The 13,430-nt window shown below is 46.8% G+C and overlaps 1 protein-coding gene across 1 annotated transcript; it reads left to right on the top strand.

The window, feature by feature from the left end:
• The first annotated feature begins 454 nt into the window (after window positions 1–454).
• On the top strand, window positions 455–11,196 carry LOC117711227 (ly6/PLAUR domain-containing protein 8-like). Its single transcript, XM_034506735.2, has 6 exons — window positions 455–587; window positions 3,370–3,472; window positions 3,830–3,946; window positions 5,756–5,914; window positions 7,977–8,111; window positions 10,769–11,196. The coding sequence occupies exons 2-6, from the start codon at window positions 3,418–3,420 to the stop codon at window positions 11,032–11,034; spliced, it is 732 nt and encodes a 243-aa protein (XP_034362626.1). The 5' UTR covers window positions 455–587; window positions 3,370–3,417; the 3' UTR covers window positions 11,035–11,196.
• The last annotated feature ends 2,234 nt before the right edge of the window (window positions 11,197–13,430 follow it).

The raw sequence follows: 13,430 nt of genomic DNA, 5'->3' as shown, positions 1-13,430 counted from the left end.
TGGTTGGAAAAATTCCATAACTGAGCCCAATGAAGTCATTTGCCAAAAGGCCGTGAGACTCTTTGCTGTGTGCTGTGGCCCTCCTGTGATCCACCAGACCCTGCCCTGTGACCTGCCAGGGGCAAACCTGTTATATCTTCCTTCCATAGCTGGGGTTCCTCATCTATAAATGAGGATTTTGTCAGAACTGGGAGTCGACTGTAGATCAAGCTGCTATTCAGGAATGCTACTCCCAGGTTATGGAAGTGAGTCAGTGGGCTATGGCCAACACCAGAAGATGCCAGGAACACACTGTGTCCTCTCATACACTGCAGGAAAGGCAGGTACTTTCAATTCCTGCAGGTCTCTGAGAGAACACTACCTACACAGGGTTCAAGGGTTAAGTAGCCTGTTCACTATGGTTGGGCAGGGCGCCATCTAACAGCCCTAAGCTGGGACCAGGCTAACAAAAGGCTCCTCCCCAGAAGGCAGCTGGGCTTTCAGATCATACAGCCACCTACTATATAAGGCCTGTCCCCACACACCTGCTCCTACATATTGCCAGGCTCCATCTTCCTTGGGATAGTGTCCTTGGCTGGAACCAGAAGGTGAGGGGACTCTGAGGTTGGAGGCTGATCCTGGGAGAATCTGAATCCTTGGGGTGGGGGTGGGGCATTCAGGGAACTCAGGCTTGCTCTGGCTAGTGTTCAGGATGTTCTTGAGGCTCTTTTATGCCACTGTTGTCCACTGCTGCCCTGATCTCAAGATGGGCAGACTGTAGCAGAGGTTGAGGCTGGGGGGGGGGGGGGAGCGTTGCTTGCATGGCATTCTGTTGTCCGTGTGGCTCACTGTCTCTGAGCTCTGGCTTCCCTGGCAGATGCCAAAAATTGTAAAAGCATGCTACCTGACTACTGAATGTTACAAGTCAAGAAGGGGACTGGAGATGGAACTAGCGTGGGGGAGTGTTTGCCTAAGATGCAGGAAGTGCTGGGGTCCATCCCTAGTGCCTTGTTGACTGGGTATGATGGATGTCTGTCATCCCAGAACTCAGGATACAGAGGCAGGAGGATTAGAAGTTAAGGTTATCCTTGACTACTAAGTCAGGTTGAGGCTAGCCTGGGCTACACAAGACCCTTCTGGCCAATAGAAGTGATTGACAGGCCTCATGCCCCATTACAGGACTGCTGCTAGGCTTTGCCTCCATGCTGTCTGCTAGCCAGGTCCTGACTTCTCTGGGTCTGGAGATAAGGCTCACATCAGGCTGCTGGTGGAGCTGATCTGATCTGCGCTATGGCTGTCCTTCTATGGTTGCCTCTTCCCACACCTTTTATCTCTCTTCCTCTCCTCCTTCCCAGTAATTAGGTTCTAGAAGTCTTTTCCCAGCTGTTGGGGTTCCAGGCCTGGAGAGGTGCCTTGGTGTGTGGATGAATGAATAGTTGAATGCAGAGCTCGCCTGTGACATACTCTAACCAAGACATATGCTAGCTGCCTTCTGGGCTTCTAAACCTCATGGCCACTGGGAAAACATGTTGGCCTCCTGTCCCCTTGACCAGGCTAGTTTCCTTTACTTTTCCCCTAGTTCCTAATAAGTCAACCAGAAGGCCACACTGCTGTGTGTGCAGAGTGATGGGATGTGTGTTTGGGTGGAAAAGGGCTGTTTTCCCTGGAAAAGGTCAGCTCTTCTTCAGCCTGTGGCAGCTGTCAGGGGAAGAACCTGGAGCGTGTTCTGCTTTGAGCCTGGGCTGCTTTTGCTAGTCCAGAGGTTGCACGGCTGTGAAGTACAGACACCAGCCAGGCGCAGGGGTGGTGGTGGTGCAGTTAGGGGGAGCTCCATGAAATGCGACAGTTCTGCCTGCCCTGGCTAGGGGCAGCTGCACAGCACATGTGGCTACTGAGGATCCGAACAGTGGTTCCTGTACTGACAAACAGGCGTGTCGTTATCGACCGTGAGTGGATTAACCTGAGGAGCCACATTTGACCATGGCTGCCATTTGTAGGATAAATAAGATCATGACCAGGGAGGGCTACATGCCAATGCTGCTATTCAGGCAAAGTGAAAATCCCAAGCAGTAACCTAGGATCCTAACAAATGTGGCAAAAACCTAGCAAGCCTCAGAGAGCTAATTCAGACGGTTTGCAGGCAGAGTGCTAGGCGATGAGAAACTGGTGACACTTTAATCTGACTCAGGAGCTTTGATGTGTCCAGGCCTGGGGTTTTGAGGTGTGTCACGAGTGTTGGGTGGCAGAGTGGAATGGGTGTGTCCCAGCTCTGACACCTCTCAGGAGGAAGAGCTTGATTGATTTTGAGCACATTTCTCTCATCTCAGTTTTGACCAGGTTCCAAGAATAGTACCAGGTTGCCTTGGTGGGTAGATGAGCACGTGTAAAGGGCTCTTGGAGCATAACAAGGGCTCCCCACACACAGGTATCTGCATAGGTGGTGGCAGCTAAGCCCCTGAGCAGGGACAGAGTGCAGGAGACTTCTGGAGGGAGGACCCATTACACTCTGGAGGAGGGAGGACACAGGATCTGTGTCAGGGGAGCTGAGGAGAAGCTGAGGGGAATATAGAACCCGGGAGAAGTGAGGAGGGCACAGAACCCAGTGCAGCTCTATTTATCTAGGACCCTGTTAGGATCTGAATCTCAAGTGTTCCTCAAAAGCCCATGGCCTGGCCATCAGCCTGCAGCTCTACAGTGAGGTCCTGGGAACTTCAGGAGGATGCCTAGAAGAAGTTAGCTCATTGAGGGAGACACTGGGACACTCTCCTCTTTCCTTGTACTTTCCTGGCTGCCATAGGTGAATAGACCTCCTTCCACACAGGCCCATATGATATAGGTAAAAATGACTGATGCTTTTTAAAAAAAACAGATTTATTAGTTATTTGTTTATGTATATGAGCACAGTGTCCTGTTGCTCGCTGTCTTCAGACATACCAGAAGAGGGCACTGGATCCCATGACAGATGAGACACCATGTGCTTGCTGGGAATTGAACTCAGGACCTTTGGAAGAGCAATTAGTGCTCTTAACTGCTGAACCATCTCTCTAGTCCGACTGACACTTTTGAAGCCATTGGTCAGAGTGAATCTTTCTTCCTTATAAACTGATCATCTCAGGCGTTTTGTCAGAGTGACAGAAATCTGATAGGCACAAATTTTGGCCCTAGCAGAATTGAAAATCAGCTCATCTGCCCGTCTGCAGCTTAAATTCAATCTGGTGTCAGGACCGTGTGGACACAAGTCACAGCCCTGTGTACCCATGCAGGACTCTGCTTTATATTTTCCCCAGACACAAGGACAGAGACAGTACTAACGTTGTTTCAGAGTCTTTAAAACACTCTTTGGTGGAAGCCATTCCACCAAATCTCCAGCTGCCCCTTATGTCTCTCCAGGTTTGAGGCTCTGTGGCCCCATCCTCTGGGGAAGCCAGATCTAGCATCATGAAAGGCGTTTTAATTGCTGGTGTCATTGCTGCGTTCGCCATTACAGTTGTAGGTGAGAGAGGCCATGTGGCCCGCTTCGTGTATAGCCTTCTTTTCCAATCCTGCCCAACATTCTTGCTCTTGGTGTCCCACGGTATCTACCACCTGGCCCATTGTGTTGTGTGAGACCCATGTGTCCACTCTGCTTTCAGAAAGACCACTCTGTGGCTGGTCAGGGTTGGATTTTCCTGTCGGGGAAGAGTGAATGATGAGGCTAAACTAATGGGCGTGGCTTCGTCTCATGTCAGTTTCGGGGATCCTCAGAGAACAATTGGGTGTCCCATCTGGATATTTTTCCTGTTGTGGGTGTGGTGCTCTGTGAATATCTGCTGGTTGTTGACTGTATTCTGTAAATACTTTGTCCTCTCAGACTCCCTGAATTGTACACAGTGTCATGTATTCAATAGCACCTGTGATGACAATGTCACCGAATGCGAAGAAGCAGGGTCCCTCAGTTGTGTGGAGTCCTCTGTCAGCTCCACTCTAGGTGAGTAGAGCTGCTGTTGCTGGGACTTGTGGTAGGTGGGTGGGCACAGAGGAGGGATACCTGAGGCAGAGCTGGGCTGTACAGTGCAGAGAGACTACTGGGTCATGCAGACAACTCCCCAGTGGCTGAGGTGAGCAGAAGCTGGATGGGAATCCGGGCACAGAATCAAACAATCGGATGAGTCCTGTGGCATAGTGGAAATCACTTCCATTGATTGAAACCTCACTGCAGATACATTTTTTGTAGATGTAAACAGCAAGAGCAACTCAGAGCTGAATAAGAGGCAGGTGTTTTGCCTGAGACATTTGTATTTTCCCCCCCAGTCATCTCTTCCTTCCGCAGCAAGGCTCCTCTCTCTTATAGATCAAATGCGTTTTCCTCAGTGAATGCCCCTCTGTCCCCAAGGCATTCTGACCTCTGGGAATCTCTCAGGGTACTTAGAGGTCTTCCACGCACAAAAGCAGCAAGGACAAGAGCTGACATCTAAGCAAGGGTGCTCAGGAGATGGGTCAGTCAATGAAGTGCTTGCACAAAGCATGAGGACCCAAGCATATCCCTCAGCATCTATGCACAAAGGCTAGGCATGTAGTGCATGCCTTTAACCCCAGCATGGGCAGCTAAGACCAGAGGAACCCATACCTTGATGGGCAGCCAACCTAAAACTGGCGAGGTCCAGACCACCTCAAGACCGTTTTTCATAAAGTAAGGCAGAGAGAGCCATTGAGGAAGTTGATATCAATCTCAACTGCTTGAATGCTGGAATTATGATTATATGCCAACATGGTCAGCTTAATTTAATTTACTTAATTTTTTTGGTGGTTGGCTTGTGTGTGTGTGTGTGTGTGTTTTAAATACAGGGCTCTGCATGTACCAGATAAGCACTCTACCACAGAGCCACACTCCCGATCTCTTTATTTATTTTGACTAATTCACATTTAATGTAACAGCCACATGCAGCTGATGTTGGGTATTGCAGAGCTCTGACGGGCTTTTCATGCAGTTTCTAGGAAGGAACCTCAGTTGCCACTCTGATGTTGTGTCAGATACAAAATCCCACTGTATCTGCTTTATTATTTTTTTGAGACGTTAAGACAAATTAGTGGCGGGGTGGGGGATACTGTTAGACTAGACCACCATTTTTTTCTGGTGTCCCTCCTGCCTAAGCATTTTACCCAACCTTTTGACATCATGATATGACATTGTCACCACAAAACTCATGATCAAGAACAAGAGATGCAGTTAACAATGGCAACAACAAAATCATGAAAACCTTTAACAGGATGTAGGTTTACAACTTTGTGCCGGACTCACTTATATCTTTTCTGATATATGTGACCATGTGCATATGTGCATATGACCATGTGAGTGAGGCTCACTAGGTGTAGGTTAGCTAATTGCAGAGTTTAACCCATCTCTCTGGTAATCCGATGGAGGAAAGAGTTCTCTGATGGGGAGCAGTTTTCTCTTTGTTTTGTTTGTTTGTTTTGTTGTTCCTTTTTTTTTTTTTTTAAACCAAGACAAGGTCTTATGTACCCTTGGCTGGCCTGGAACTCACTATGTAGACCAGGCTGGTCTTGAACTCACAGAGATCTATCTACCTTTCTGTACTTTCCAAGTGCTGGGGTTAAAGAAGTGCCACTAGCACCCGGCTGGGTCCTTCTTGGTCTAAGAATCCTTCTCCAGTTTCTCCCAAACTGTTCTGAGCAGAGGTTTACGTCAACTGTCCTTGTCTGAAGCATTGTCTTCTCAGGGTGTTATTCTCACTGAAGCTTCTTCAGGTACTAACAGTCTGTGTTCGCTTCGGTGTAGGAGGGTTCCTCCATTTGTACCAGAACAAGTTCTGCTCCGAATCGAATTGCACCGAGAACAGCACGGAGGTGGCCTTCACTGTTCGTATATTTGATGATCAAAGATTCCATTTTGCAAGCCAGTGCTGCCAAGGAGAAGCATGCAATGGCACCCACTATGGTTGGTACAGGGCCCAGCAGCCTGTCCGGGGTCAGACCTTCCTTGCTTTTCTGCCTGCTTTGTTTATCTGGGGTGGATGTCTCAAGTCCAGGCACTTCTGCACACAGCTGGATAATGTTGGCATCTGACTTACAGCAATTACACAAGAAACACGGGAGACACTAACCCAGCTCAACTCCACTTTCCCTTTCAGGGAAGATAGGGGTTTCATGGGTCATTTTTTGAGGCATGAGAAGCAAATTCTCGTTAGTCATTTTTTAATTTTTGTGATCTCAGTGCCTCAACTAAGAATTTCTTTTAGACAATGTTTCTTGCAGTCTAGATTCACCTTAAATTTGCTATGGAGCCAAGGATGACCTTCACTCAGTCCTCTTGCCTGTGCCTCCTGAGTGCTGGGATTATAGGTGTGTGCCACCATGCCTGGCAACATTCTAAATCTCGGTAACAGTTGAAGACTCCTCAAGTCTTTTGTTTATTTGGTCTCCACCTGCTAACATCTACCAGGTTAGAAATTAAAGCTAAGCAAATTCACAAATCTTAATTCAAGTAATCAAAAGTAAAATCAGTTAGCCAAGTGGGGTTGCACATGCTTTTAATCCTAGCATTCCCTTGGGAGGCAGAAGAGGTAGCTAGATCTCTATTAGTTTAAGGCCAGGCTGGTCTACATAGTGAGACTCTGTCTCAAAAAACAAAAACAAATAATAAGTTATATATATATATATATATATATCTTATTATACACACACACACACACACATATATGTGTGTGTATATACACACATATAAATACTAGTAAGAGTTTTACTTAGAAATAACTTCCAAAAATATTTAATGAACAGCATATATGTAAATAGATATACCAATATACAATATGTGTTAATAGATACTAATATATAGTATATACTAATATATTCACCATTTATTGAAATATATAGTATATGTATGTGTATGCATTTATGTGCTCCATGCATATGTAATGCCCATGGAAGCCAAAAGTGGGTATTGAGCTGGAGTTACAGGGTTGTAATATGCCACATGGTTTCTGGGAACTGAACCTGGGTTCCCTGGAAGGCAGCCTGTGCTATTAATTACTAAGCCATCTCTCAGCCCTCCCCAAATGTATATTTTCATGGAGTGTTTAACTCCTGGTTTAGAAGGAAGCTGGGAATCTCAGATTTGCTTGTGTATTTAATGTTTCAGTCTTGCTCATTATGTGGGGCTTCTGGAAAATTCTGCTGCATGCACACAAGGTAACAGGAGTACTAAAAGAAGCAGATAACATCTTGGTGTTTTATAGAAGTGGTTTTAACCATTTGGAATCTCTGCAGGTCTCAAGGACCCATGAGTTCCTGGACCGCAGTTTGAGAAATGATTTTCTAGATCAAAGTCTTCATTTAGAGCAGTGGTTGGGTCACAACCATCGGAACCCCCAATCATAAATTTATTTTTGTTGCTGCTTCGTAACTGTAACTTTGCTGCTGAGCAGTGTCTCAGTTCCTAAGACCATCGGAAATGTGTGGTTTTCTGATGGTCATGATCCACAGGTTGAGAATCACTGATTCAGAAGAAGAAACAAAACAAAGCAAAACAAAACAATAAAACAGAAAAACCATGGGCAGAGACAGTGATGTTCACCATCATAAGCACAGGCAGTTAGGAGTAAGGCTCGTTCTCAATGTGATTTAAAATTGTTTTTCTCCATCACAATATGAAAATGGGCCATTTTCATCTGCTCAGAACAAATCTTAATGCCAATCAGACACCTGTTGGCTAAGGCTCCAAACAGCCAGTTGGCGTTGACATTGGCTACAGCTCGTTGTCTTCGGTTTCCCCCTTATGTTACCCCACAGCGCTGTGGATCACCATTCTTGTGAACTGGCTGGTGCACAAGGATGGCTCTCAGGAGTTGTGCATAGGAAACCTTTGGGCAAAGCATGTGTCTCGAGGGCTAGATCTGAGGCTGCCTGAATGTAGACTTCCTAGCAGTTTTTCTGCCTGCTTGTCCCTGTCTCTCAGGACAGTGTAATAACACAAATCTAAGTAATGGCTTTCCTCTACCCAGAATCTGGAACCCAGGAATCCACTAACACGCAGTGCATGTCTTGCTACGACTACAACCAAACACGCTGTGAGGAGAAACCCCAGCAGTGTTACGAAGGAGAGCAATGTGTCCATATCATTGCGGAGCTTACAAATGGTAAGTCCTGGAGCTTCAGCTCCTTAACAGGGCTCAGACTGAAACAAGATTCAAGTGCTGAGCTAAGGCAGAAGAGCTGGGGATGGCGGAAACAGAGGGAGGATTAGCTCAGGATGTCCTTCAGTTAGTTAGAGACTGCCAGGAAGCCTTCTGCTGGTTGCTACTTCAGCTCTTTGGCCAGGGCTATAGCTGGTTGCCTTTCTCCCTCCTTTCTGTAGTCACACCCAGGTTCAGTTACCTGACTGCCTGACCCTCCTGGCCCTGGCTTCTTTGCTAGGCTGCCATTGCTCTTTAGGCGTGGACATGTGTGACTTTTATTTGCTTTTAATACCTATATATACTTTTCTTCTACATCCTGAGAGGTGTTGGCTTGGGGCAGCTAGGGCCATCTGGCTATTGCTTTTCTTCTACAAAAGTAACCTGAGAACGGCCATCACTTTGCCAGAGAACCCGGCCAAGCCGACAGCAGCATGCAGGCAGTGTGCATTTGCCTCTTGCTAAAGGGACAGCCTTGGGGCCACTACTGCCTTGTAGCTCTGTACTTATTTTCCCAGAAGAGAGTTGATCTCTGCTGGTCCTTTGTGGTGGAGGTCTGGGGGTGGGGTGGTGGGGGGAGAGGAGGACAGTGAGACAAGGCTGGGGCCATCTCTGGAGTCAGGGCCAGAAGTGAATATGCAGTGTCCTCCTACACACTACAGTGGGTGGAATCCTGGCTAACGGAACTCTTGGGAATGTGGTCTAGTGATGTCCAAGAAGGAAAAAAAAGAGGTACGAGTCAAAAACAAATAACCAGCCTGTCTCAGCTAAAACACAGTTCAGACCCAAATTCTGTTTCAATTTTTGCTTAATGTTAACTTCAAAGCTTAACTATAGCCACGGAACTTTCAGTGTATCCAAGTATTCTGGTTTTTTTTTTTTTTAAAGCCTTTAAAACTATTTTTTAAAGATGTATTTTAGAACTACAGTAAAGCTGGGTTAAAGGCACAGACACCTCCCATGTTCCTGTGCTGCCTGGCTCATGTGTAATTGCTATCATTGTCAAGCGCTCACCACAGAGGTGAGCCTACACAGGCACTCACTGTCACCCAAGTCCCCAGTTTATCTCAGGGTTACTCCTGATACAGTTTATTCCACCACGACAGTGTAACATAGAGGATGGCCCTTGTCCTGGAAGACTTCTGTGACTCAAGTTTTTCTTCTATTCAACAAGACTCTGGCAGCCACTGGTCTTTTTTACTGCCTCTATAAATTTTTTATATCTCGGAATGTCTATTCTCTCTCCCTCTCACTTTCTCAGTCTCTCTGGATTTTTCTGTCTGTCTTCTCTATTCTCAGAAGCCTCACACATGTAAAACATATATTCTTCCACTGCGAAAGGTCACACTTGCCTTTTGAAATGCTCGAGGTACCCACACTGCCCTAGTTTTTAATTCTGAAGTTGCACGTAAAGGCAGCAACAGCAGCAAAGAATTTCTATGCTCATCTTGTCCCCGTGTCTCCTGGTGATGTAGCCTCTTTAATGGTCAAAGCCAGGCAGACCACAAACGGACCTTTTCTTGCGTGTCAAGATGTGCCAAGCACCATTCTTCCCGACTCAGGGTAGCTCATTTCTCAGCACTGATACCTGGGGTGAAGCAAGAGCAAACTGCTTTCTTCCTGAGGTTCAGTGGTCTCTTTCACACAATATGCTCTAACACTCTGACGCTCTGACAGTATTGAGTCCCTTCACGATCTTGAGCCCTTTCAGTTCTCGGGGAACTCCCTGTTTCCTAGGGACAGTTGAGTTGCAGCTGACAGACCCGGAGGGGCACAGCCACTCAGAAATAGCTGCTATTGTCTTTGAAAGAGCCATGGACCTTTCCCTACATCTTGAATCTGGAACTATGTTTAAGTAAACAGAGCTCTGAGTCAAGATAAAGATGCTGAGAATTTCCTGCACACTTCTTGTTGGCTTTTCTTTTTTTCTCAAGGAAAACTCAGACAGGAAGAAGTCAGATCTAGAGAAGTGAAATTTCTTGAAAGAAAATGCTTTGGTGGCAGGGGGGAGTCAAGTTTGCCCACTGACTCATTCCTTTCTGAATGGAGAGTTGCAAGAAAGAACGTACCCTGAGCCTGTCACTCATGCTTGCCTTTTCCTTTTGTTTCCTTCTTCCTTCTCTCCTCCTTCTTTCCCCCTTCCTTCTTTTACTCTTCCCTCTCCTTTGTATTTCTCTTGACAGAGTCTTGCTACATAGCTGAGGCTGGCCTTGAACTCATGGTCTTCCTGCTACAGTCTGTCAAGTACTGGGCTTGCAGGTGTTCATTACCATACCTGGTTTGATTTTTGGCTTTTTCATCGGACAGCTCCACAGGAGCATGAGAGACTGGGCATCCAAGATCTAGTTCCCAGCTCTCTTTTAAGTCTGGGTTTGCAACCCACCTCTCACAGCCCAAGTGGCTTTTGGGGTTGTGTGAGGATGGGCCTGGACTCTGACCTCCGTAGTTCTTGTACTGCTTCTGTGTGGTATTCTTATCTCTGGACTTCTTCCTTAAAGATGGCTTCCAGGAGTTGAGGGGCTGTTGCACACTGTTCGACTTCTCAGAGATGAGTAACTGTTTGGGCTGGGGCTTGGGCAGAGGGTTGTACGGAGTTCTGACTGTCTTATTTACCTCTTCAGGTACTGGCAGAGTGGAGCTAAAGGGCTGTTCTGATATCAGCAACTCTACATGTCAATTCCTGTCCGCTGAGAACACAACAGTTGGAGAGTTTGTTTTCATGTCCGTTGAATGCACGCAGTCCACTGAGGCCAACTCAACCACCGTTACCCCATCAAGCATCGAAACTTCCCCCACCTCTGTTACCACAACAACCAGCATGGGCATCAGAGCTTCCTTCACCTCCTCTATCTTTGGCAGCCTCCTTCTTCTGAAGCTGCTGTTCTGAGGTCCCTGGGCTCTGCCCATCCTGTGTCCCATGGGTGCTAACGCCTTTCTCTTCATATACCTTCCCGTTAAATTGTCCCTTGGGGTGGAAGTTACAGGACTCCAGGCAATGCTAGCAGCTGCATTATCTCCTTTATTAAAGTGTTGCTTGAGGTCTGGATAATGTCTTTTGATATCTTTGGGGCTGGTTGTGGTTCAAGTCACTGCCCAGCCCTTATCGTCTCTGGGTGGAGGTGGGGTCTTTGCTTTGGGGATAGCTGCTTCTTTGCCTCAAGACTCAATGACATCTCTGTTCCTGTTCCTCTGAGAAGATAAACCTATGCCCTTGCTGGTACCTTCTACTAGCATCCCCACACTCCAGCATCCCTGCACCCCAGCATCCCCACACTCCAGCATCCCACACTCCAGCATCTCTGCACCCCAGCATCCCTGCACCCCAGCATCCTTGCACCCCAGTATCCCTGCACCCCAGCATCCCTGCACCCCAGCATCCCTGCACCCCAGCATCCCTGTACTCCAGCATCCCTGCACCCCAGCATCCCTGCACCCCAGCATCCCTGCACCTCAGCATCCCTGCACCCCAACATCCCTGCACCCCAGCATCTCCGCACTCCAGCATCCCCGCACCCCAGCATCCCTGCACTCCAGCATCCCACCTGCTACTGCTTATGCAGTCACATGCTGCAAATACCCTAGCTGAACCCTGTCATGTCCTGTGCTGCTCCTAGTACCAACACAGAAGTCCAGCGGCTTTTCAATCTGGTATTCATCAATTGTCCAGGCTGTGTCCAGAGACACACAGCAAATGAAGAAAAAATGTCACCCAGGGTCCTGTCACTATCTAGACACAAGAAGGGCATATACAGAAAGACTTTTGAGGACAAGAATGCTCCCACTGGTTGAATGATCAAGTCTTCGGAAAGACAGAGGACAGGGGGCTCAGAGCCTGGGATTAGGAGGCAATACTGTGCAGGGTGGAATATAGCCACAGAGAGCCCTGGTCCCTTCACTTAAAAGAGTTGAACCTGGTCAGCCATTCTAAAGCAGATACCTATAGGACAAGACAGCCACTCAGACCCAAGCTTGCAAGGTTCAGGTTTAATAGTAAGGTGGGTGTTGGATTAGTTTTGAATAAATAGGGTTTTTCTGTAATAATGAAATCAAAAGGTGTAAGCCAGCAAGGGTTTTTATTGTTCAGAGCTGCTGACAATGAAGCAGAAGCAAGCAATCATGGGCTATAACTGCACACATCACTGTGCTGGTTCCAGCTTACTTAGATCTTTAAAACCATTGATCTTTACAATTTCTGTGTACATGGTGTGTGCATGTGTGTGTGTGTGTGTGAATGTATGCATGCATGTATGTGTGTATGTATATATGTATGATGTGTGTGTTCTCATGAGTACAGCACTCACAGAGACAAGAAGAGGGTGGCAGATCCTCTGAGGCTGGGGTTACAGGGATGCTACAGCCTGATGTGGCTTCTGGGATGAGAATCCAGGTTCTTTGCAAGAGCAACAATCGCTCTTGACTGCAGAGCAGTCTCTCCGGCCCACTTTAGCCTTTTATTTTTAATTTCATGTTTACTGAGAAGTTACAAAACCAGGAGTAGTTGAGAATGCTATTATTCAGTGCTCCAGTTTCTTGTCTGTTGTTATCTCACATTTCACACACACACACACACACACACACACACACACACACACACACACACAATTTAGGAGATAAATGGATAAATGGCTTATTTTCAGACCACAGTTCCAGGCTACAGTTTAACACTCAGAAGTCACAACAGCAGGAGTGTGAAGCAGCTGGTCATATGGCATCCATAGTTAAGAGCGGAGAGAAACATACACACACAGCATCACCTTGATTACCTTGATTTCTTATCATACAGTTCAAGACTCCCTGCCCAGGGAATGGCACCACCCATAGTTTTTTTGGATATCAATTACTTAATTAAGATACCCCCATCCCTCCAACAAGATATACCTACAGGCCAACCTAGTATAGACAATGTGTCCTCCAGACTCTCTTCCCAGGTTGTTCTAAGTTGAGTTGATAGTTAAAGCCAATCATCACACCCTGCCTTTTGTCAGCTTGACATACAACACAACATTTTAAAATCATAATCTTATTTTATTTATTTTTATGTGTGTAGATGTTTGCCTGAAAACATGCCTGTGCACCACGTGAATGCCCCCAGTGCCTGCCAAAGCCAGGAGAGGGTATAGTATTATCTGGAACAGGAGTTACAAACAGTTGTGCACTGTCCCAGGAGCAGCAGCCACCATGGTCCCAGAATGATTCATTTCCCCACTCATTTTAGATCTGTTTCTTCAACCAATATATCTGACAGAAACACACAGAGGGAAATGTAGAAAGACACATAGAAAG

This window comes from Arvicanthis niloticus, chromosome 6, assembly GCF_011762505.2.
Source record: "Arvicanthis niloticus isolate mArvNil1 chromosome 6, mArvNil1.pat.X, whole genome shotgun sequence".
NCBI lineage: Eukaryota > Metazoa > Chordata > Mammalia > Rodentia > Muridae > Arvicanthis > Arvicanthis niloticus.
This window is presented reverse-complemented; position numbering and strand designations above follow the sequence as displayed.

Excerpts from the sequence above, each read along its gene's own strand:
- LOC117711227 (XM_034506735.2), top strand. The coding sequence starts at position 3,418 with ATGAAAGGCGTTTTAATTGCTGGTGTCATTGCTGCGTTCGCCATTACA. Across the intron at positions 3,473-3,829 it reads GTTCGCCATTACAGTTGTAG|ACTCCCTGAATTGTACACAG; the intron begins GTGAGAGAGGCC and ends TTGTCCTCTCAG. Across the intron at positions 5,915-7,976 it reads ATGCAATGGCACCCACTATG|AATCTGGAACCCAGGAATCC; the intron begins GTTGGTACAGGG and ends TCCTCTACCCAG.